Genomic DNA, 22,385 nt, shown 5'->3' with positions numbered 1-22,385 from the left:
AAAAAACAAACAAAAAAACAAACACAAAACGCACACACAAAAAAAATCAAAAAACAAACAAACAAACAAAAATAAATAAAAGTAAAGAGCAGCATGATGCCAGGTGAGGATAGAAGGGTAGAGGCTGCCACAGGGCCCAGCTGGGGAGTGGGTCCTCACCTCGGGCGATGGCAGCTCTGTGGACAGCATGGGGTCCAGCGTGGCGCTGAGCAGGTGCTCACCCAGGATCTCAGTGAGGTGGCGCGCCATGGTGTGCTGCTGTTCCCAGCTGCAGTGGTTCTCCAGGGACAAGATGACTGGGTAGTCCGAAGCCTGGTGGGCAGCAGAGGACCAGCAGGTCAAGGATCCGGGAGCACTTGTTTTGCCTCCTTCCCCAAACACCTGTTCCCAGGCCCTCCCTCTTCACCTCATCTCCTCAGACCCCACTGCTTGGGTTCTGGGCCTCACACCTGGGGCTACTGTCCTCAGCTAAGGTCACTTGTGGGATCCCAGATCTCATGGATACACCAAACCTGACCCAGTTTACTCTGGAACATTGAAAGCAGGTTACTCCCTGGTCTCAGACTTCCATTACCCTCCCGGGCTTCCACCTCCAGACTACTGGGGCCCTCAGCAGCAATCACTTTGGTCTCTGACTCCTTACCTACCCTCTCCTAGATGGGCAAGAAGTCTTACAATTAACCATTACTAACTGCTAGTAACTGTCTCTGGGACTGTCAACTACGGTCCCATACCAGCCATTTATTCCTCCTAAGCCCATAAGTTTACACTTGATCTTAGCCAAAAGGCCAAGAAGTGATCTAAGCCCATAAGTTTAGCCTGGTGCTTTATAGCTCTGATACCATGCTACCTGATGTGGCCTCCCCCATGACCCTCTCCAAGCCCCTCCCTAAGCCCAGAGCCACACAACATGTGTCCTGCCTCCTACCTGGAAGGCATACTGTGCCACAGTGGTCAAGACGTCTTTGAATAGAATGCGGGAGGTAAGGGTGTGGCCATGGTAAACAATGGGCTCTCCATTAGGTCCATCCCAGACATCAACCTCCACACAGCGGCATCCCCGCTTCAGGGCCCTGCAGGAGTCACCAAGCCCCCAAGACACAACACATCAAGGGATCTTCTTCCACTGGATGCTCTTGCTAGTACCTATCTGTCCAGACCCCATTAAGCTACATCTGCATGGAATCACCCCTGACCCTAGGATCCTGCTGCAGCTCACATGGATCTTCTCCCTACCCGTCCCTCCCAACTCACTTCACAGTCTGGGCAGCTTGCTGGCCCTGCAACTTGTGGCCCTTCCCTATGGCAGTTGAATGGCCTCACGCCACACTTGGGTTATGCCCATTCTTGGTCAATGTGGTCTCCACTAGACTTCCTGAGCCAGAAGCTTGAGAAGTGCCACTCATTTCGGAGTAAAATTTCCACTCATTCTGTATTCTCAGAAGCAGCCACTTCAGTTATTGGCATTACAAGGCATCCTGACTATTCAAGCTAATACGTGATTAATCATGCTAACAGTGGATACTGCTTATTAAGGATCAGACCACTTAACCAATATCACAATCCAGACACAACAGGTTCACACACAGGAGGACTGTCTGTACTTGATAGGTGGGAAACTGAGGCAGACAGAGACTTGAACACCTGGCCCCAGAGGAGCTAGCATTTGACCTTGGTGGTCTGACTCTAGAATCCTCACTTTATAACCATTACTGCTATCCATTTAGCATTTGGTTTATTTAGTTGTTCAGAATAAATCTGCCAAGGACTCTGAACTCCCATAGGTTACCAAAGGAAGAGAACTTCCATCTACTCTTAGGATCTCATTACTGTCCCTCTCAGTCACCAGTCCCTCCTCCAAGAACAGAGGCACATCAGCCCCTCCCCCAACCCCATGCCTCCCTGATCTTAGCTATCCCCTCTTTCAGTGGCCCCCACCATGGTTCCCCTCCTAAACCGGCTCCTCCCCAACCCCCACAGCACCATATATATCCCTCGACGCTACTCTGGCCGCAGAGCTGGTCTTTGACTAGGTAGGTGTTGTGAGAGGAGTGGATGAAGTAGTGGCTCAGGGGTTGGGTCATGTCCTGGTAGATGGGGAGGTAGTCCGGGTTGAAGATGTCTCCGTCCCTTGAGCAGAGGTAGCTGAGGAAGCCATCCATGCTCAGCACATGCCTCAGTTTGCCTAGGGTATGGAGTGCAAAGTGCTACCATGAGCTGCTGGGAGGGGGGAAATGCCCCAGCAAGCCCATGGCCCCTCCCTCCAGCAATCCTTCCAAGATCAGACTTTCCATGTGGTGGCCACTCCCAGACCCCAGACAGCTCCACCCTACATCTGTTGTCTCAGTTGTTCTCCTCAGAGGATAGTAAAGGGCATTTTTCAGCAAGATCATTCTAGTCCAGGGATTCCCAGTGAAACTTTTAGCAATGACAGTAGCACCCTGTTGTACAGTGCTCAGTAGGGTGGCCTCCACTCAGGTATAGCTATGAGCATTAAAATGTGGCTTATGCACTGTTCCTGCTAGGACAGGAGGTGAACTGAGTGGGGCTGGCTCATGGACTCTCTGGTGTGCGTGAAATCTGACATTGGGAGAGGTTCTGATGGAGGAGCCTGGACAACTCCTCTGGCAGGACACAGACCCTGAAGGTAAGTGCAAGAAACATGATAGGAAACAGGCCAGAACAGGCCATGGTAAGTTTCCCACTGGCATACAGTTGGCATGGGTCGGGGGCAGACCAAGCTGAATCAGTTCATGTCATCCACTGGCGAATCCGAGCACCAGAACAGAGTGTGGACCGAGCCAGGTTCAGTCGCGACAAAAACCAGTGCACAATACGGAATGCCAAGGTGAGATTGCCTGTACCGGATGTGACCACAGCGCCCAACCAGCATGCGTGAGAACCAGGAAAGGAGGGGGCGGAGCCAGTAGGGGGTAATGGGGGAGTTCCCTTGCTCGACAGCTACTCCCACTGGAGTGCGTGAGCTGGGATGGGGGTAGATCAGACTAAGCAGGGCTACAACACCTGTGCACCTCATGTGGACTAGATCAGGGAAAAGCCAGTCTTGGCTGATTATTCCTATTGGTGCAAACAAAATTAGAGTGGGTGAGGGTTGTTTGGGATTAGCCGCAGCATCAGCTGGCAGCAGCTGGCACTGGGAGCTAATTGTGTCAAGTCAAACCACAGAACCACCTGGAGCATGCATAATCCGGGAGTGGGAGAGGCCTGGGAGGGAAAGAGTGGGCTCCTCCCTCTTGGGTTACCACTTCCACGGGAGGGCACAAAAACTAGGACAGGGGCTGGGGTGGCTAGACAGACACCCAACAGCATCTCTGTGGGCTGGATAGTGGAGCTGGTTAGATGGAACTAAGCTTTAATACCCATTGACATGTACAAGAGCCGAATGGAATGTGGGACAGACTGAACTAGTCTGCTACACATACTGGCAAACCAGGGTAGGGGGCAGGCCTGGCGGGGGTTATTGTGGGTCTCTCTGACTAGGCTGCAGCTCCCACTGGTTTATGCAAAGGCCGAGTGTGTGCTGGGCAGAATCAGGCTGGACTGCCCAGCACCCATTGGTTCCAGTGGAGGTCGGGGCTCAAAACAGAACCAACCCAGCAATTGCAACCACCAGCTGATTGGGGCGACGGACTGTGCCGGACCCTGTGCTCGCTAGTACATACAAGAATCTGGTCTGGGAACACCTCAGACAAAGTTTCTTTGGGGATCTCCCCAATCAAACTGCTGAACTCAGCCCTAAGCAAGGAAAGACAGAAGACAGAACGGGTCAATCAACCACCTCAGTTATATGTTGGCAGCAAAATACTGGGCAAACGGAGACTCTAAGATGGACTATGTCAATCAGTGGATTCTTCAACGACCTCATTGTGCTTGGAGTGGCAAGATTGGCAGCGATTCATAACTGGTGAACTATCCAAACCACTTGAGCAAGACCCTCAGAGCATGCCCCACATCCAGGACCCGGGATGGGTGGGAAACTGGGTGGGGCTTCTCCCTCAATATCCCCCTTTACCTCAGATATATTAAGAAAACAATATGGAAATGATAGTCTTACCCACTTTCCTATAGCCCTTGAACCTTTTTATCCTGGTTAACTATGTAAAGATTGTAAAAAAAAAAAAAAAGAAAGAAAGGAAGAAAGAAAGAAAGGAAGAAAGGAAGAAAGAAAGAAAGAAAGAAAGAAAGAAAGAAAGAAAGAAAGAAAGAAAGAAAGAAAGAAAGACCAAGAAGAAAAAAATGTGGCTTATGTCACTGAGGAGCTAAGCTTTAAGTTTTAAATTTTAGTTGATTTGACATCATTTCCATTTAGTCACTTGGTGCTCACAGTTATTATGGACAGTGCTGTCCAGTATACAATGCAAAGGGATACACTTCCAAATAGAAGCCAAAGGGCCTGGTGCAATGGCTCAAATGGTTAAATCTTCTCTTTGTAAGCACTAGGATCCCATATGGGCACTGATTTGTGTCCCAGGTGCTCCACTTCCCATCCAGCTTTCTGTTTATGACCTGGGAAAGCAATAGAGGATGGCCCAAAGCCTTGGGATCCTGCACCCATGTGGGAGACCTGGAGGAAACTCTGGGCACCTGGCTTTGGCAGGCTAGGGAGTGAACTCAGCAGATGGAAGATCTTCTTCTCTGTCTCCTTCTCTCCATAAATCTGATCTGCCTTTGCAATAAAGATAAATAAGTCTTTTAAAAAGAGAGAGAGAAAAAGTCAGAGACTGCTTAAGGATATGACCAGGGGACCTGGCTTTTCCTGTTTGGGCTCTGAGGCTGCCACCACCTATGTAAGGGCTTCTTCCTACTGCCTATGCTCTTACTGGAGAAGCATCTATCCACACCTGTTTAGACTACTCTCCATGGAGGGAAGGGTCTTGTTACTTCTTCATAGCTACCACCCAGCTCCACGTGGACTTCGTATCTTAACAGTGATGATTTACAGTCACTGGACACCTGCTCTACACCAAGGACACTGCATGTAGCATTACACTTCATGCCTTCACCATCACAGGAGATGTCAGGAAGCTGGCCCCAGGTCATGGAATCAGCAAATGCAGGAGCTGAGGTTTGAACCCAGGTAGCCAGGTGTCAAAGCCATGCCCTGCCCAGCTGGACTGCACAGCATCACTGAGAACAATGTTGCCGCTGAGAGAGACTCCTCTAGGGGTTGGAACAACTCCACACCCAGCACCTTTCCTCCATGCCTGGCTTGGCCTGAAGTTGGTGAAGAAGGGCAGGACACTAGGCGGGAATTTTCACTCTTGACAGTAATAACTCAGTTCACTCAGGTAAACCCATAGCCAGCAGATACTTTGGATGTGAAGTATTTTACCATCAATTAATTAACAGGCTTAGTCTCAGAGTGGTTAGATGACTTTTCCAAGGACTCTCAGTTCATAAGCAAAGGGGAGATCAGCTCTTTTGATTGATACCACCATCTGATTGTCAAGCATAAGGGAAGAGAAGTCAAGATGGAGGAGGAGTTCAGCAAAGGTTGTCTTAGTTTGTTACATGAATACATGGAACACCACAGCCTTGTTCATTTACAAAGGACAGGGATTTGTTTCCTGTCATTCTGAAGGTTGACAACTCCAAGCTGAGGGACCCCCACCTGATCAGGATCTTCTTGATGCCACAAGCCATGGCAGAAGGCAAAAGGGCAAGAGGAGTGAAGGGAGCTGAAGTTATCTTCTCATTAGGAACTCACTCCCCTGATAACCACCACTCCTACAATGGCATTAGGGTAGAGCTCTTGTCAGCTAATCACCTTCCAGAGGTGTATTCTTTGGGGGACAAATCTGATCTATAGATTTTTGCCTCTGATACCCAAAACTCAAAGCATCTTCATATATACTAAATACATTCACTTTATACTAATGGTCCCACAGCCTTAACTCTTTCCCAAACCAATTCAAAGGTCCAGCCAGTATTGCCCAAATCAGATACAGGTGAGATTCAAACACAATTCATTCCAAGGCAAATTCCTTTCCAGCTGTGAATCTGGAAAATTAATAAGTTACATGTTGGGCCCAGTGTGATGCTTCTCTTGGTTAATTCTTGCCTTGCAAGCACCAGGGTACCATGTGTGTACTGGTTCATGTCCTGGTTGCCTTGCTTCCCATCCAGCTCTCTGCTTGTGGCCTGGGAAAGCAGTAGAGGATGACCCAAAGCCTTGGAACCCTGCATCCGTGTGGGAGACCCAGAGGAGGCTCCTGGCTCCTGGCTTTGGATCGGATTAGCTCCATCCATTGTGGCCACTTGGGGAGTGAACCATCAAATGAAAGATCTTTCTCTCCGTTTCTCCTGCTCCATAAATCTGATTTGCCTTTCCAATAAAAATAAATAAATCTTTCCCCGGAGGCGTGGCCTAGCGGCTAAAGTCCTCACCTTGAAAGCCCCAGGATCCCATATGGACGCTGGTTCTAATCCCGGCAGTTCCACTTCCCGTCCGGCTCCCTGCTTGTGGCCTGGGAAAGCAGTCGAGGACGGCCCAATGCATTGGGACCCTGCACCCATGTGGGAGACCCGGAAGAGGTTCCTGGTTCCCGGCTTCGGATCGGCGCGCACCGGCCCATTGCTGCCACCTGGGGAGTGAATCATCGGATGGAAGATCTTCCTCTCTGTCTCTCCTCCTCTGTGTATATCTGACTGTAATAAAATAAATAAATCTTTAAAAAAATAAATAAATAAATAAATAAATCTTTTAAAAAAATTACGTGCCTCAAAAATACGATGATGGAGCAGGTATCAGATAGACATCCTTATTCCAAAAGGAAGTAGGTAAGAATAAAGGGGTAACTGATCCCAAGTAACTTCAAAATCTAACAGGGATAACATCATTAAGCCTTAAAGTTGGAGAACACTCTCCTTTGACTCCACGTCCCACATTCTGGGCCAACTAGGGAAGCAAAGCACCACCTCTATGGCTCTGCTGGACAGTGCACCCAGCAGCTCTCATGGTTTGAGTCTCATGCCTTTTTACTGCTTCCCCAGGCTGAAGTCACCTGCTGATGGTTCTTTAGTTATGGGGTCTTAGATGCTGCCTCACTCCCATGACTCCACCAAGTTTTGCTCTGATGAGAACGCTCTACAGTGGCCTTGCCTCTCTGACAAGTCTCTGCCTGGGCCCCCAGGCCATCCCTGACATCCTTTTGAGTCTAGGTGGAAACCATGGCCCCACAGTTCTTGCATTCTGTGCACATGCAGAATCAGTGCTCTATGGACACCACCGGGTCCAATTGAGCATGGCTGGGACAGCAGAAGGGCACTGTACCAGATAGCAAGCAGCAGAGTCTCCAGGCAGCCCTTGGCAGCAAATCTTGAGCCCTTGTGGATCCCTGACATTCAGGATGCCAACCTGCCTAAAGAGCTCTCAAATACCTTCAGGGTAATTCTCTATCATCTCAGTGAATAGAATCTGCCTTGCCTCTGTAGTATTCTGTCACAAACACACTTTTTCATTCTTTCTATGGCAAGATTGAGTTTCTCAAATCTCTCTGTTCTGCTTCCCTTTTAATTATAAAGTCTTTCATTAAATCATTTCTGTCTTCTGATTTGACTGCAAATGGCTAAAAAAGGCAGGAAACATCTGACACTTTGCTGTTTAAACATTTCTTCTGTCAGACTTCCTAATTCATCACTCTTAAGTCCTGTCTTCCTCCAAGTGAAACCCTTGGCACATAGTCCCACCAAACTCTTCACAATTGTTTGATGAGGATGGCCTTGACCCCCAATCTCCAACACCTTATTCTTCATTTTCATCTGGGATGCCATCAGAGTGGTCTTCACTATTTATAGTTCTGCTAGCCTGTCATCACAACCGCTTAAGCAAGCCCCCAGAAAATTTAGATCCTGTCTTCTGAGATCTCAGCAAAACTGACCTCACTTTTCCATTCACAACCATCTAGGCTTTTCCTAACCTGCTCCTCCCAATTGTTCCAGCTGCTATCAGCCAGTTCCAAAGCTGCTTCCACAGCTTAGGATGTTGGTTGGAGGCACAGCAGCAGTTTTTGGTACTGATTATCTGCCTCAGTCTGTTTTATGCTGCCCCAAGACCACAGACTGGGTAACGTATAAAGAACAGAGATTTTCTTTCTTACAATCCTGGAAGCTGGACTGTCCATGGTCAAGGGGTCCACTCCTGGTGAGAGCCTTCTTGTGGCAAGTGAAAGAGCAAGGAAGCACAGGGAAGAGTGAGAGAAGAGGGGGACCAGCTCATCTTTTCATTAGGAACTCATGCCCAGGATAATGAAGCTACTCCTACACTAATGGCACTAAAGCATCCACAAGGGGCTCAGAAAGCCCCTGTATCTCAACACTATCATACTGGGGACTACCTTTTCAACACATGAACTTGGGGGTCACATGAACACCACAACAAATTTATATGACGTGGCCCCAGCATGATAGCATGGCAGTTAAAGTCCTAGCCTTGAATGCGCCAGGATCCCATATGGGTGCCAGTTCTAATCCCAGCTGCTCCACTTCCCATCCAGCCCCATGTGTGTGGCCTGGGAAAGCAATTGAGGATGACCCAAAGCTTTGGGGCCCTGGACCCGTGTGAGAGACCCTGAAGAAGCTCCTGGCTTCTGGCTTCGGATTGGCTCAGCTCCAGCTGTTGCAGCTTCTTAGGGAGTGAACCGTCGGATGGAAGATCTCCCTGTCTCTCCTCCTCTCTGTATATCAGCCTTTCCAATAAAAATCAATAAATCTTAAAAAAAAAAAACAAATTTATTTGACGTATCCTGTATTTTAACACTCTGACTTGCCTCTGCAACTCTGCTTTCTGCAATGATTGCTTCACAGCCCAATCTCTCAACAACCACACAGATCATGGATCCACTGATTACAAACTTTTCTATTTGACTCCGGGTTTAATGAGGACAGTGTCCTTATCTGACCTTGCCACTATTGTACCTCTGGTGCCCCACAAAGGTCCTGACACATTAAAGTCACTAAGCAAGCATCAGCTGAAGTCATGGATGAATGAATGAGTGGCATGAATGAATGAATGAGTCCAGCTCTCAAGTATACCCCTTTTGTCCTCATTTTCAGGATAAGTACCAATTAAGAAGTGACCTAGGTCTGAATCCCAATTCCATTTCACAATGGCTGTTTGCTTTGGGCAGGTCACTTAATCTTTCTAAACCTCAGTCTTCTGCTTTAATACATCTGACTTAATAACAGGACTCATTTTAATGGTCATTGGAAAGATTAAAAGGAAAAATAAAGGTATATAGAGATTGAGAGATAAGCATTACAGAATATTTAGCAAAGATCCAATAACAATTATTGCTGTTGATTTACAAGATGGTAGTGAGAATTAAATTAAGTGAAAAATGGGAAAGTACCTAGTAAACCCTTTATTGTTCATGTAAATTTCTTATAGCCTGAAATGTTTGGAAGGCAGCAAACAAGTCTGTTATAAGAGCAAAGCAAAGGGAAATTTGAGGACTAAGAGCACCTATTTTATTCTATTTTTAAAATTCTTAAAAAATTAAACTCAGGCCCAGCGCAATAGCATAGCGGCAAAAGTCCTCAGCTTGAACGTGCCAGGATCCCATATGGGCACTGGTTCTAATCCTGGCAACCCCACTTCCCATCCAGCTCCCTGCCTGGGAAAGCAGTCGAGGACTGCCCAAAGCTTTGGGACCCTGCACCTGTGTGGGAGACCTGGAGGAAGTTTCTGGCTCTTGGCTTCGGATTGGTTCAGCTCCAGTCCTTGCGGTCACTTGGGGAGTGAACCATCAGATGGAAGATCTTCCTCTCTGTCTCTCCTTCTCTCTGTATATATGACTTTCCAATAAAAATAAATAAATCTTTAAAAAAATTAAATTCAGAGCTAGAGAGAGAGAGAGAAATAGAGAGAGAGAGAGATTCCATCTGTTGTTTCATTCCCTAGATTGCTGCAACAGCTAGGATTGAACCTGGTGAAGCAAACAGCTGGGGGCTTCTTCCAGCTCTCCCATGTTTGTGGCAGGAGCCCAAGCACTTGGGCCATCTGCCACTGCTTTTCCGGGTGTGTTAGCAGGGAGCTGGACTGGAAGTAGAGCAGTGAGGACTAGAGCCAGCACCTGTAAGGGATGCTGGTATCACAAATGGTGGTTTTGTCCACTTTGCCACAAGGTTGACCCCAAAAGCACCTATTTCAGCTGCCCTTGTTTAGTTTTTTGTTTGTTTTTGAAGATTTATTTATTTTCATTGGAAAGTCAGATTTACAGAGAGGAGATATAGAGAAAGATCCTCTATCTGCTGGTTCATTCCCCAAGTGGCCGCAATAACCAGAGTCGAGCTGATCCAAAGCCAGGAGCCAGGAGCTTCTTCCAGGGTGCAAGGTGCCAAGAGTTTGGGCCATCCTCTACAGCTTTCCTAGCCCACAAGCAGGGAGCTGCAAGGGTAGTGGAACAGCCGAGACATGAACCAGTGCCCATATGGGATCCTGGTACACGAAAGGCAAGGACTTTAGCCACAATGCTAGCCCTTAGGCTGCCCTTGTTAAACATTAGTTGACTGGCTTTTCAGATCAGGGAAAAGCCAGGCTTGGTTGACTATCCCTACTGGTACAAACATAAAGCATAAAGAATGGGTAAGAGTTGGTCGGGCTTTGCCACAGCATCAGATAGCAGATGCTGGCACCGGTGGTTAATCTGTCAAAGTAAACTACAGAACCATCTGGAAAGTTCATGGTCTGGAAGTGGCAGTGGCTTAGGAGGGAAATAGTGGGCACCTCCCTCTTGGGTTACCACTCCTACTGGAGAGCATGAAAATCAGGACTGGGGCAGGGGTGACTGGACAGAATGGCACCCACCAGCATGTGTGTGGGCTGGACAGTGGAGCTAGTTGGGTTGAACTAGGCTTCAATGCCCATTGACATGTATGAGAGCCGAATGGGATATGGGACAGACTGGAGTAGCGTGCTGTACATACTGGCAAGCATGGGAACTAGGGCAGAGGGTGGGCCTGGTGGGGGTTATTGTGGGTCACTCCGACTAGGCTGCAGCTCCCACTGGTTTATGCAAAGGCCGAGTGTGTGCTGGGCAGAATCAGGCTGGACTGCCCAGCACCCATTGGTTCCAGTGGAGGTCGGGGCTCAAAACAGAACCAACCCAGCAATTGCAACCACCAGCTGATTGGGGCTATGGACTGTGCCGGTCCCTGGGTTTTCCAAGTACATACAAGAATCTGGTGTGGGATCACCTCAGACAAAGTTTCTTTGGGGATCTCCCCAATCGAACTGCTGGACTCAGAACCCTAACCATGAAGAGAAGTAAAGGTTCAATGGTCTGCCACGGAGTGCAAATGCCATAGCCGAGCCTCCTCAGAGGGTCAGACAGAGCAGTGAACAACACAATCAGGTGCACATGGAGGTCTATCGGAACCTGCAGAGGATACCTGGCACCACAACAGAGGATGGAATAAATCAATCAACTACCCCAGCCATATATTGGCAGTGAAAAACTGGGCAAACCGAGATGCTAAGATGGACTATGTCAATCAGTGGATTCTGCAGTGGCTTCATCATGTTTGGAATGGCGAGATTGGCAGCAATTCATAAGTGTTGAACTATCAAAAGCACTTGAGCAAGACCCTTGGAGCATGCCCCACATCAGGGACCTGGGATGGGTGGGGTGGGAGGCTGAGTGGGGCTTCTCCTTTTATCTCCCCCTTTATCCCAGCTTCAGAAAAAAAGAGAATGTGGAAATAATAATCTTACCCACTTTCCTGTAGCCCTTGAACCTTTGTGTCATAACTAACCATGTAAAGATTGTCAAAAATAAAGAAATTTTAAAAAATTAATTGACTGGTTTGCAACCAGTGCTGTAGCATAGCAGTGTTAGCAGCTCATATGGGTGCCAGTTGGATTCCTGAATGCTTCATTTCCGATTAAGCTCCCTGCTGGCCCACTTGCTTGGATCCTTGATACCCCTTGGGAGATTCAGATGAAGCTCCTGGCTCCTGGTTTCAGCCTAATCCAACCTAGCTGTTGCAGCCACTTGGGAGTCAACAAGCAGATGGAAGATTCTCTCTCTCCTTCTCACCCTGGTTTTCAAATAAATATACAAATCTATTAAAAAGTCATAATAATTGGCTTCCTCCTCATCTCTGCTAGCCAGGGACTGACCACCTTCCTGCTCTGCGGATTGGAGACTCCCAGAGCCACTTGCAGGGTTTGCTGACAGCCTGGGCAGGCACAGAGAGCCAGTACCTAAGCAAACAGGCCAAGAAGGGGAGCCAGAGGATAGGGAATGCTTTGTCCAAAAGAGCCCAAAGCAAGAGCACCACGAGTTTTGTTTCCATGGAGGACAAAGTTGCTATCAGGGAGAATTTCCTGAAAGTGAAGGTTATGGTGCATTGTAGGAGGACATTGTGACCCTAGAAGGTCAGCGAGCACAGGATTACAAGTGATTGGGTGGTATTTGTATGATAACAAGCAAATGGATACCTTTTGTATAACTGATTGGATATCATTTGTATGAGAACAGTTGAGTGGACAACAAATGGATGAGAACACTTGATAGAACATACAAAACAAAAGGAGTTCCAAACAAGAGTATAGAAACAGTGGATGGGGCCCGGCGGCGTGGCCTAGCAGCTAAAGTCCTCGCTTTGAAAGCCCCGGGATCCTATATGGGTGCCGGTTCTAATCCCGGCAGCTCCACTTCAGATCCAGTTCCTTGCTGTTGGCCTGGGAAAGCAGTCGAGGATGGCCCAATGCATTGGGACACTGCACCCTCGTGGGAGACCCGGAAGAGGTTCCTGGTTCCCGGCTTCGGATCGGTGCATCGGCCTGTTGCGGCTCACTTGGGGAGTGAATCATCGGACGGAAGATCTTCCTCTCTGTCTCTCCTCCTCTCTGTATATCTGACTTTGTAATAAAAATAAATCTTAAAAAAAAAAAAAGAAACAGTGGATGGGTTTTGTTGATAAGCTCGATACTTTCCCTCTTATCCCCTATGACCCTCAGTGTATAAAGTCTGATGCCACTAATAAACTTTGGGTATTGACCATCAGTCAGTAGTCCACGCATGTTATTTTTGGCTCCGTGCACCAAGTCCATCGCTGCAGAACAGTGACAGAGCATGAGCACAGGGGAGAAGGGTTCTATGGAATCCTTTCTTCCACGAGATTTAGCAACACAGAGGAGGCCCCAGTCCTGTTTGGGCAGAGAATAGCTGCTCTCCTCTGGGAGAAGTGGTTAAATGAGATGATTGGGCAGGAGACCAGGGCCAGGGTACAAAGCTTTGTTTGGACTTTTACTCTTTGGGTACATAGCTGCTTGTTTGGACTTTTACAGTCATGGCTGTTTCCTCCACAAGATGCCTTTCCAACAGTTTCCCTTACCACTGTCTGAAGGCTCATAGCGGTCGATGAGTTTCAGGGCAAGGTCAGTGGCATGGTCTCTTTCTTTCTGGTCCTCCCGGAGGAAATCCACAAATTCCAGCAGCGTCAGCTTCTGCCCATCAGCTGAAAAGTTTTCAAACAGTTCCTGCACTTCAGAACGTTTAGTCAATGCTTTATAAAACTCTACAAATTCTTCTCCTTCCAGGGTCCCAGAGCGGGATGTGTCTGCTGCCTGTAAGACAAGGTTTAGAGCAGGGTGGACAAATATTTTACTGAGAAATGTCACAACTTTGACTTGCTCCATGAGAGTGATCTTACTGATAATCAAAATAACTTCTACCCAACTCCAAAGATATAACATTTAATATTCATTAAAGAAACCACTTCAGTAAGTCAAAGAGAAAAATATCAGCCAGATTGTTGCTAGTAAAGATTCTCAACCCAGAAGGATGGGACCTCCCAAGGAGAGGGGCAGGTGTTTGGCACAGTAGTTAAAATGCTGATCCCACGGCCTGTGTTGAGTCCTGACTCCACTGCTTCTATTCCAGTTTCCTGCTAATGAACTTCCTGGGAGGCAGCAGGTGGCTCGAGTCCTTGGTCCTTGTCACCACAGTGGAAGTTCCAGATGGAACTCCAGGCTCTTAGCTTTGGCTTAGCCTAGTTCTGGCTGTTGGCAGCATTAGGGAAACAGACCAGTGGATGATCTCTCTCTCTCTCTCTCTCTCTCTCTCTCTCTCTCTCTCTCTCTCTCTCTCTCTCTCTATATATATATATATATATATATATATATATATATATATAATCTTTCCCTCTCTGCCTCTAAAATGAAATGAAAATAAATTAAACCTTTAAAAAGTGCCCCAGGGATGTGTGTGGTAGTGCAGAAGGTTAAGCCATCCATCATTTGGGATGCCCCCATTCCATCTCAGAGTGCGATTCCAGTTCTAGCTACTCCACTTCTAATCTAGCTTCCTGTTAATGTAACCTGGGAGGCATCAGATGATGGCTCAAGTGCTGGGAACCCTGCCACCCACATGGGCAACCCAGAGAAAGTTGTGGGCCTGACACAGGATATCTAGGGAATGAGACTCTGGATAGAGGATATCTCCACGTGTGTGTGTGTATGTGTGTGTGTGTGTGTGTACCTTTAAGGTAAATTAATGGGTCTTTGAATAAGCAAATAATAAATACTTCCAAAAATTTTCCCAAATGTCCTCAAATGATAAGAAGATCCTTCACATTCCAGATGGTTTTTGTACTAGACACATGTGACATTCTGACTAAGGACAGGTAAGTCCTTCTGGTCCAATATAGTGACATTGTGGTAAGTTACCGTCAATGGAATTTCACCTCATCTTCCCCACAAGTCAAAGGAGCAAGAATTATGTCCTGTATTTTTTACTGAGTTGTACAGGGTTTTAGGGAACAAGGCAGGAATTTGACAAATGTGTGCTGCTGACTGATTTCTGCTCAACTGAATATGTACCTGGGTGCAGATCCTGACCCAGATGACTCACCTCAAAAAGACTGAGGGCATATTCTTGGTCCATTTCCACATTCATCAGGTGCAGCAAGCGTTGGACTTCTTGGAAAGTCATTCTACCATCCTGGTTTTTGTCTCCACGCTGGAACCAGTCATTCAGCCATCTGGATCTGAGTTAAGGCAAAAGCTATGTGTGTGCACGTGTATGTGTGTGTGTGTGTGTGTCTATACATGTGTGTGCACATTTATCAATGTACGTCTCTCCTGTTTTGGCTGCCAGTCTCCCCACCATACCAACTCATTCTCTAAAGAGCTTCTAGAATAATCTCTCCAGAGCATAAGTCTATCTTGTCATGACATTGTTCCAGTGCCTGCAGGAAATCCACTTCTATGGTCTTATTTGCATAGTTGCTCTCCTCTCCGGGAAGTAGTATCCAAGTCTTATGCGCCTTTGCGACCTGAAAGCCAGGTACGCTGCCTGATCCATTCTGCATAATGCATGAGGAATGAATGAGTCAGCCAGTGTACAATCTTCGAATCTTGAAGTGAGCAAACCATTGAGCCCTCCAAGGGGTTGCTTCCAATCTCTGTGATCATCAGCATTCCCTGGCATCTTCTGTTCAGCTATCGGGAGACGTATCTTGTTGGTCTCTTACCTTGACTGTCCCTTCTTCCTGTCTGGGAGCTCCTGATTCGTGCCCAGTGCTACCTGGCCACATCACTGCCCTTGCTAATCTCCACTCCTCCCTTTCAGAATGCTTAGTCACACATCGGCCTTTGGAAAGTCCTTCATCTCTTCCCACCTTCTCTAATGCTACAGCATTTGGTTCTTTCAGTGACAGCCCAATCCCATTCATTCCAAGCCCATACCCGGCTCCCATCCTGCTGATACTGATCAAGGCGCTCCTGTTGGTCCATGCTGGTGATGATGTCCACCAACAGCTGCAGCCCTTGTATCCAGACCTGGGCCTCCTCTGGACTGCTGGCCACCATGTCCAGGTTGGAGCGGCGGCCACGGAAGACAATGGTGAAGCCTTGCTCCAGCGGGTAGTCCTCTGCCAGGCTGCGTAGCAGTTCTGAGTCATGGCCCTTGCGCACCGTCTCCACATCCGAGATGGAGACTGCAGAGAGGAAGCATGTGGAAGTGTGGAGGGAGTCTTCTGTGGGGCAGGAGTCAAGGACTGAGGATAAACACCCCTTCTCCACAAAGCCACAGGGAGGAGGAACCTTAGCCTCTGCAAGTTAGATCCCAAAAAGGATGAGTTGAAGGCAACATGCTGCCTTTCTAAACAACATAGCAAAGGGTCTATGGCAAGACCTGTATTCTAGCTACACCTAAGCAGTGTGACACAGACTGAATCAACTTCTCCTTTTAGTGTCCTCATCATAAATAATGGATGGTCCTTTTCTATAACCAGTCCTGGCGGTCCTCACAGGATAATAGGTAGAAAATCACTGGAAGGCCAGAAGCAATTGCACCAAAGCAGCACACACCCAATTGCAATTCTTCCTCCCGAGCTTTGCAGGCTTCCTCTTTTCAGGCATCTAGGCAGGAGCCATAACAATCAATTTCTCTGCTGACCTTAGTCAGAAGGCATGTGAGTTGGGAGCTTTGATTATGGCCCTGAGATGAATCTTGTGGCCAGACTTCTAGGAGTATTGTCATCTGGCCACTAGGATGTACATTGTCATGAGGTATTTTGGTAATCAACAATACTCAGGATGATGGCTAACAGTTGCTAAGTGCAGCCTGGCTTCAGATCCCATGCTATGTGCTTTATACATGTACCCACTGAGACTCTATGGTCTACTGGATAGGCAGTGTTCTACCCTCCATCTGCAAATGAGAAAACAAGCTTAAGTAGGTAACTTGTTGAAAGCCTCTCAGCTAGAAAGTAGCAGAGCCAAGGCTGGCACTGTGGTGTAGTAAGGAAAGCCACTGACTAGAGGGCTGGCATTATATTTGAGCACCAGTTTTTGTCCTGACAGCTCCACTTCCCATCCAGTTCAGTTAATGAGCCCTGGAAAGCCGTAAAGGATGGCTCAATTCCTTGGGCCCTTGTTCCCACATAGGAAACACAGATGAAGCTCCTGGCTGCGGCCTGGCCTGGCCCTGGCTGTTACTGCAATTTGGGGAGTGAACCAGCAATATGGTAGATAGACTGCCTCTCTTTTAAATAAATAAATAAATAAATAAATAAATAAATAAATAAATAAATAAATAAATAAATCTTAAAAAGAAAAAGGAAAAGAAGAATGAAAAAAAGTGGTAGAGTTGGGGCTATAAGCACACTGATGCCTGTGATCATGAATTTACTATAAAAGGAATATGCTGGGCCTGGAAGCATGGCCTAGTGGCTAAAGTCCTCGTCTTGAACGCCCCGGGATCCCATATGGGTGCCGGTTCTAATCCCGGCAGCTCCACTTCCCAACCAGCTCCCTGCTTGTGGCCTGGGAAAGCAGTCGAGGATGGCCCAAAGCCCTGGTACCCTGCACCTGCGTGGGAGACCTGGAAGAGGTTCCTGGCTCCCGGCTTTGGTTCGGCGCAGCACCAGCCATTGCGCTCACTTGGGGAGTGAATCATCGGATGGAAGATCTTCCTCTCTGTCTCTCCTCCTCTCTGTATATCTGACTTTCCAATAAAAATAAAAATAAATCTTTTTTAAAAAGGAATAAGCTATCACTTGTGATTTCCTGAGAATTATTGTGTGCCAGACTGTCCTAGGCCCTACATATGCAATGACTAGCGTGATCTTCACAACAGTCTCCCTGTTCGGATCCAGTCACAAGGGGGACAACCCCAGAACACACCATCAGAAGACCCTGAGCCACAGATTTCGGGATTCCTCGGGACTCTACCCACCCACAGGCTCACTCCTAGCCATCCACGTCACTCACAGCTGGGCTTAGCGTTGCCACCACACTGCCGTGTGTGCCAGACTGTCATGCCATCATTCTGGAGTTTGAAGTGTCTTAGCTTCTTCCAGCTTTTGGACCTCACCTTGCGCATCGTCATGCCTTCCTGCATCATTAGCAGATACTGATCGGTGCACAGCCCTGGGCAGAGAGAGCAGCAGCTAGGTAGCCAGCGGGGTTGCTGACGGACCCGGGGGAGCTCAAGACCACCGAAGGAAGGTCTGACCTCATGCACTTCCCAGGGCTGTCCCCCAGGCCCCCTTGCCCCGCAGTGGTACTCACGGTCTTGCAGCACAGACGACATCCCTCCTTCACTAGCAGGTGCCTGAGTCACCTAAAAAAAAAAAAAAAAAATCCAAGAAGAAGCAAAGAACTTGGGGCACATCTTGGAGATGTAGGGAGGTAGAGAAGGACAGGAAGGTGACCTGAGAGCCATCTATGCTTCAGGCACTTCATCTATACAGGTAGCTATTTTGCATCTACTTTGAGTTTGATGGCTCTAAGGCTTAGCTAGGCTAAGAAACCTACCTCTAACTACATAAGGGGGAGAATTTCAAGCCAGATATGTCTGCTGCTGGAGCCTCTGCTATCTCCCATGGCTATTTCCAGAGAGAGCCAAAGCAGGCATCAGCCAAAACACCCAGTACCTCTCTACCCACTGAGTAACCTCATTTTGCACGTTGCTCTCTGTCACCCCCTTCCTTGTTAGGAGCTGCCATCTAGCTGACCACACTGTTCAGAACCTGCATCTCCTAGCCCCCAACCTTCTCATCTCCAGTTGGAGTCACCCCAGTCTGGGAGCTCTCTCCATTCTCCCAGGCAGGCTGTCTGCTCCCTCAAAGTAGAGCACAGTATTTCTTTGATCTCTTCCACAGCACTTCATTGTCTCCTGTTTGCACACAGCAAGATGTATTTTGGACTTTTTTCTCAACAGTTCTCATATAGTCTTAATGGCCCGATTACATAACAAATCTCAGAACTGAATTTTGAAGTTTATTCCACCTACTAAAAAAGATATGTGGTGTCTGATTCAGGACCTGGTTCAATCATCCTGGTGGCTGACAAGAAATCCTGGACAATTTGGCACGCTGCCACTTCATTGAGCTCTGCCACTATGGAGATATGCCAGGGTCCATGCAGTAGGTGTGAATGACACAAAGGTGTGAAGAGAACAGCTCCCTGCATGGCAGGGCCCAGGGAGCTTCCAGCTGTTTGGCAGGGCCCGGCGGATTTCTCTCTGACCACCTTGATGCAGTCTCACCACCCTTTTGCATGGACACTCAAGCACCCCACTAAGAATCCTGTAATCTATTGAGGCATTGTTTGCCCCTGTGAGATGGCTTTGGCAAATAATATCAGCTTGAGAGTTAATGTTACTGATAATGTCTTGGTGAGTGGGCCTTTAACTGCACACAGGAGTACAATCAAGCCCATGCTGTTTCCAGACACCTTATTGTGTACCTACCCATTGCCATAAAATCTGGCCCGGACATTTAGCATGCTTTCTGGGAAATGGCTTGATAAGAATTTTACAAACTAATGGAAATGATGGGAGTATGGGTTAAAACTGCCATGACAAAAAATATAGCTACTGGGACCCTAAAAGCTATCTTGTTACTGGGACCCTAAAAGTTATCTTGTTACTGTGACCCTAAAGGCTATCGTGTTACTGGGACCCTAAAGGCTATCCTGCTAAGGCAAAAAATATAGTTACTGTGACCTTAAGGGTTAGCCTGTCCTTGCAACTCTTTAGAACATAGAAAATGTAGTTGCTTCAGCTGCTTTCATAATTTCTAACTAGAGGAAATATAGGCTGATTTCACTAACATCACAAAGATATACTTTTGATTATTGTTTGATCACTTATGAGGTTGTAGAACCTGCAGTTGTAGAGGAACTTAATGTTTGAAACCTTTTGTCTCAGATCTTTGTGTTTTTTTCTCTTTTGATGTATTCCTCACATTAAGTGATGGTTAAGTTGTAGAATAAGAATTGTAGCAAGAATGTATTACTGAATAAGATGTGTTGCCTACTGAGAAATTCTTGGCTGCAATGTTGGAATGGATAATGCCCTGTCTTAAGGTGAAACAATTTGTAGAATTATCTTTGGAAACACTCACTTGTCCATTGTAGAATTGAAACTTAAATGGAGTAAACTTGGCTCATTGCTAATTACAATTCTTTCCGCCGTTATAACTCTTGCTTTACTTGTTCAGATAACAAACTGTGTGAGCTTGCTGACCTAATGGCCTTTAGTGCCAATGGCCCGTAATCCCCATACACCAAGACCCCGGACTTACTAACCCATACATAATTCAAGGTAGGGGCCTGGTTGTCACAGGTGGCGCCAAGGTTAGAGCCCAGACCTGAGGAGAGCGGATGAAGACTGGCAAACCAAGATAAGCAAGGAATGTGGGACCCTTCCTCAATCATTTCTCAAGAAGTTGTAAATTGTGCCCCCCTGAAGCTATGTCAAAATGCCCCTAAAAGAAAACTTTGTACTGCTTCTGTATAAATAAAGCGGACAGCTTTCTCGCAATGTCCACAATCATCAAGGAATCCTAGTGGTCCGTCTCTCCTTTCTTTCTCTCTTCTTCTTTCTACGCCTATCTCACGCACCCTTCTCGAGCTCCGAACTCTCGGCTGGAGCTGGACTCCGGCAGAGATACTTGGCTCTAGGGAGCTGGGATTCAACTCTAAACGTCTGTGTCCTGCAATGGAGAACCTGGGTTCAGTCCCTGGCTCTGGTTTCTCATTCTGTCTTTCCACAAATGCAGACACTGGGAGGCAGTGATTATGGCTCTCATACTTGGGTTCCTGTCACCAACATGGGAGACCCAGACTGAGTTGCCAGCTCCCAACTCTGGCCTGATCCAGCCCCACCCTTTGAGGGTATTTGGGGAATGAGCCAGTAGATGGGAGTGTGCTTTCTCTCTTTCTCCCACTCCAATTTAAAAAATAAAAAAAGTTAGTTACCTGTTAAGAAAAAGAAAACAGGAAAGTAAAACTCCTGACCGATTATGCTGAAACTGACATAGCTCACAAAGCAGAAAACACTATGCTTTCACACAAGCAAACGATCCACATTTGAACAAAATCTATTAGGCTTTTTGATGAAAACAGTTTAAAAGTTTGACAGGATGAACACAAATACACACACACACACACACACACACACCAAAAACCTTTAAAAATGCATAAAGAGGGCCCAGCGGCGTGGCCTAGCGGCTAAAGTCCTCGCCTTGAAAGCCCCGGGATCCCACATGGGCGCCGGTTCTAATCCTGGCAGCTCCACTTCCCATCCAGATCCCTGCTTGTGGCCTGGGAAAGCAGTCGAGGATGGCCCAATGCATTGGGACCCTGCACCTGTGTGGGAGACCTAGAGAAGGGTCCTGGTTCCCAGCTTCGGATCGGCGCGCATCGGCCTGTTGTGGCTCACTTGGGGAGTGAATCATCGGACGGAAGATCTTCCTCTCTGTCTCTCCTCCTCTGTACATATATATCTGGCTGCAATAAAAATGAATAAATCTTTTTTAAAAAAATGCATAAAGAAAACATTCAGGTGGTGTTCCATTAAAGCATCATGTGGTTCAACTCTCACTGCACTAAAGTCTAAAAATGTGAGAACATATTATATAGAGCCTCAGGTCTCATTAATGGAAGTGACTAAGAACTTGAGGCTCACCGAGAACCTAGAGAAGGTTCAGGCCTCTTGCATTTCTTGGACTCTCAGAACCCGGCAGGGGCAAGGTCAGCCTGGGGCTAACGTGTAATCTCCCTCACTGACACCTTATCTTTTCTCTGAACTTCGGCATCCTCCTCAGGGGGACAGGGACCCTGGGATGAGAGATGGACCTTGGCGCTGTCCTAACATCTAGGAAGCCCACATGCCTGGAGACTCCTATTTTGGAGGCAATTTTGTCTCTAGCTAGATTAGATTATTTTTCCCTCCTTTTTTACACTCTTCCAATCCCAGGTCTTGATCTTGCTCTTCCAATACTGCTCTCATCCCTGAATCTCAATTTTCTGTTGGTTTGCTTTTACATACCACAAGAAGTCATTCTGAAACACTGACTTTCTGTTTGAAGCTTGCATCCATGCAGAAGTCAGGTGGCCATGAGCAATAGTTTCAGCTCAGAGAGCCCCAAGGTGTCAGAGCTGCTCCTTCTCATTTTTATAGAGAAGAGGACTGGGGGACCAGAAAGGTTCACTGGATCGCTAGAGTCCCTGAAAGAGTGGCAGAACTAGAACTAGAACCCTGGTCTCCATGCAACCAGCTCAGAGATCTCAGCAGGACTCTGTTCCTCCGAAGTGCCTTCTCCAGGCCGCTGGTGGGCTCCGAGGTAGGAATGAGGAACAGAGGTCAACATTTCGTCTCTGCCCTCCATGCTTTGCCAATTCTCCTCAGTCCCACCAAGCAGTCTTTCCTCATCCTGTGCCTCACCAGTCCTTTTCTCTTTCTCCCCAGTTTACTCTTTTCTCTCCTGATCTTCTCTTCTTTCCTCTTGTCTCCTCTCTTCCTGTTCTCCTTCTCCCTTTCCCACATTACCACTTCCTGAATCTTTTCTCTTTCATCTTCATTAGTGTCCCAAAGCTTTGATTTTCATTCCTTTTGATGATTCTG

General features: G+C 47.3%; 1 protein-coding gene across 4 annotated transcripts in view; it reads right to left on the bottom strand.

Moving 5' to 3' along the window:
- Nucleotides 1-22,165, bottom strand: part of PLCD4 (phospholipase C delta 4) — a 30,070-nt gene extending 7,905 nt beyond the window's left edge. The window contains exons 1-9 of one of the 4 annotated variants that reach the window (XM_058665013.1): nucleotides 21,810-22,165; nucleotides 18,044-18,095; nucleotides 17,744-17,902; nucleotides 15,738-15,966; nucleotides 14,880-15,009; nucleotides 13,363-13,594; nucleotides 1,984-2,185; nucleotides 929-1,073; nucleotides 160-312 (exon numbers count right to left, since the gene is read on the bottom strand). In XM_058665013.1, the coding sequence (XP_058520996.1) occupies nucleotides 160-312; nucleotides 929-1,073; nucleotides 1,984-2,185; nucleotides 13,363-13,594; nucleotides 14,880-15,009; nucleotides 15,738-15,966; nucleotides 17,744-17,902; nucleotides 18,044-18,065 (1,272 nt within the window). In that variant the 5' untranslated portion in view covers nucleotides 18,066-18,095; nucleotides 21,810-22,165. Of the gene's footprint in view, nucleotides 1-159; nucleotides 313-928; nucleotides 1,074-1,983; nucleotides 2,186-13,362; nucleotides 13,595-14,879; nucleotides 15,016-15,737; nucleotides 15,967-17,743; nucleotides 17,903-18,043; nucleotides 18,096-21,809 lie in introns of those variants that run through there. The other 3 variants (XM_004577231.2, XM_058665012.1, XM_058665014.1) reach the window with 3 other exon arrangements.
- Between the last annotated feature and the right edge of the window lie 220 nt (nucleotides 22,166-22,385).

The sequence above is a fragment of the Ochotona princeps genome, chromosome 5 (genome assembly GCF_030435755.1).
Source record: "Ochotona princeps isolate mOchPri1 chromosome 5, mOchPri1.hap1, whole genome shotgun sequence".
In the NCBI taxonomy this organism is placed as follows: Eukaryota; Metazoa; Chordata; class Mammalia; order Lagomorpha; family Ochotonidae; genus Ochotona; species Ochotona princeps.
The sequence above is the reverse complement of the archived record's forward strand: the minus strand, read 5'-3'. Positions and strand labels throughout refer to the sequence as shown.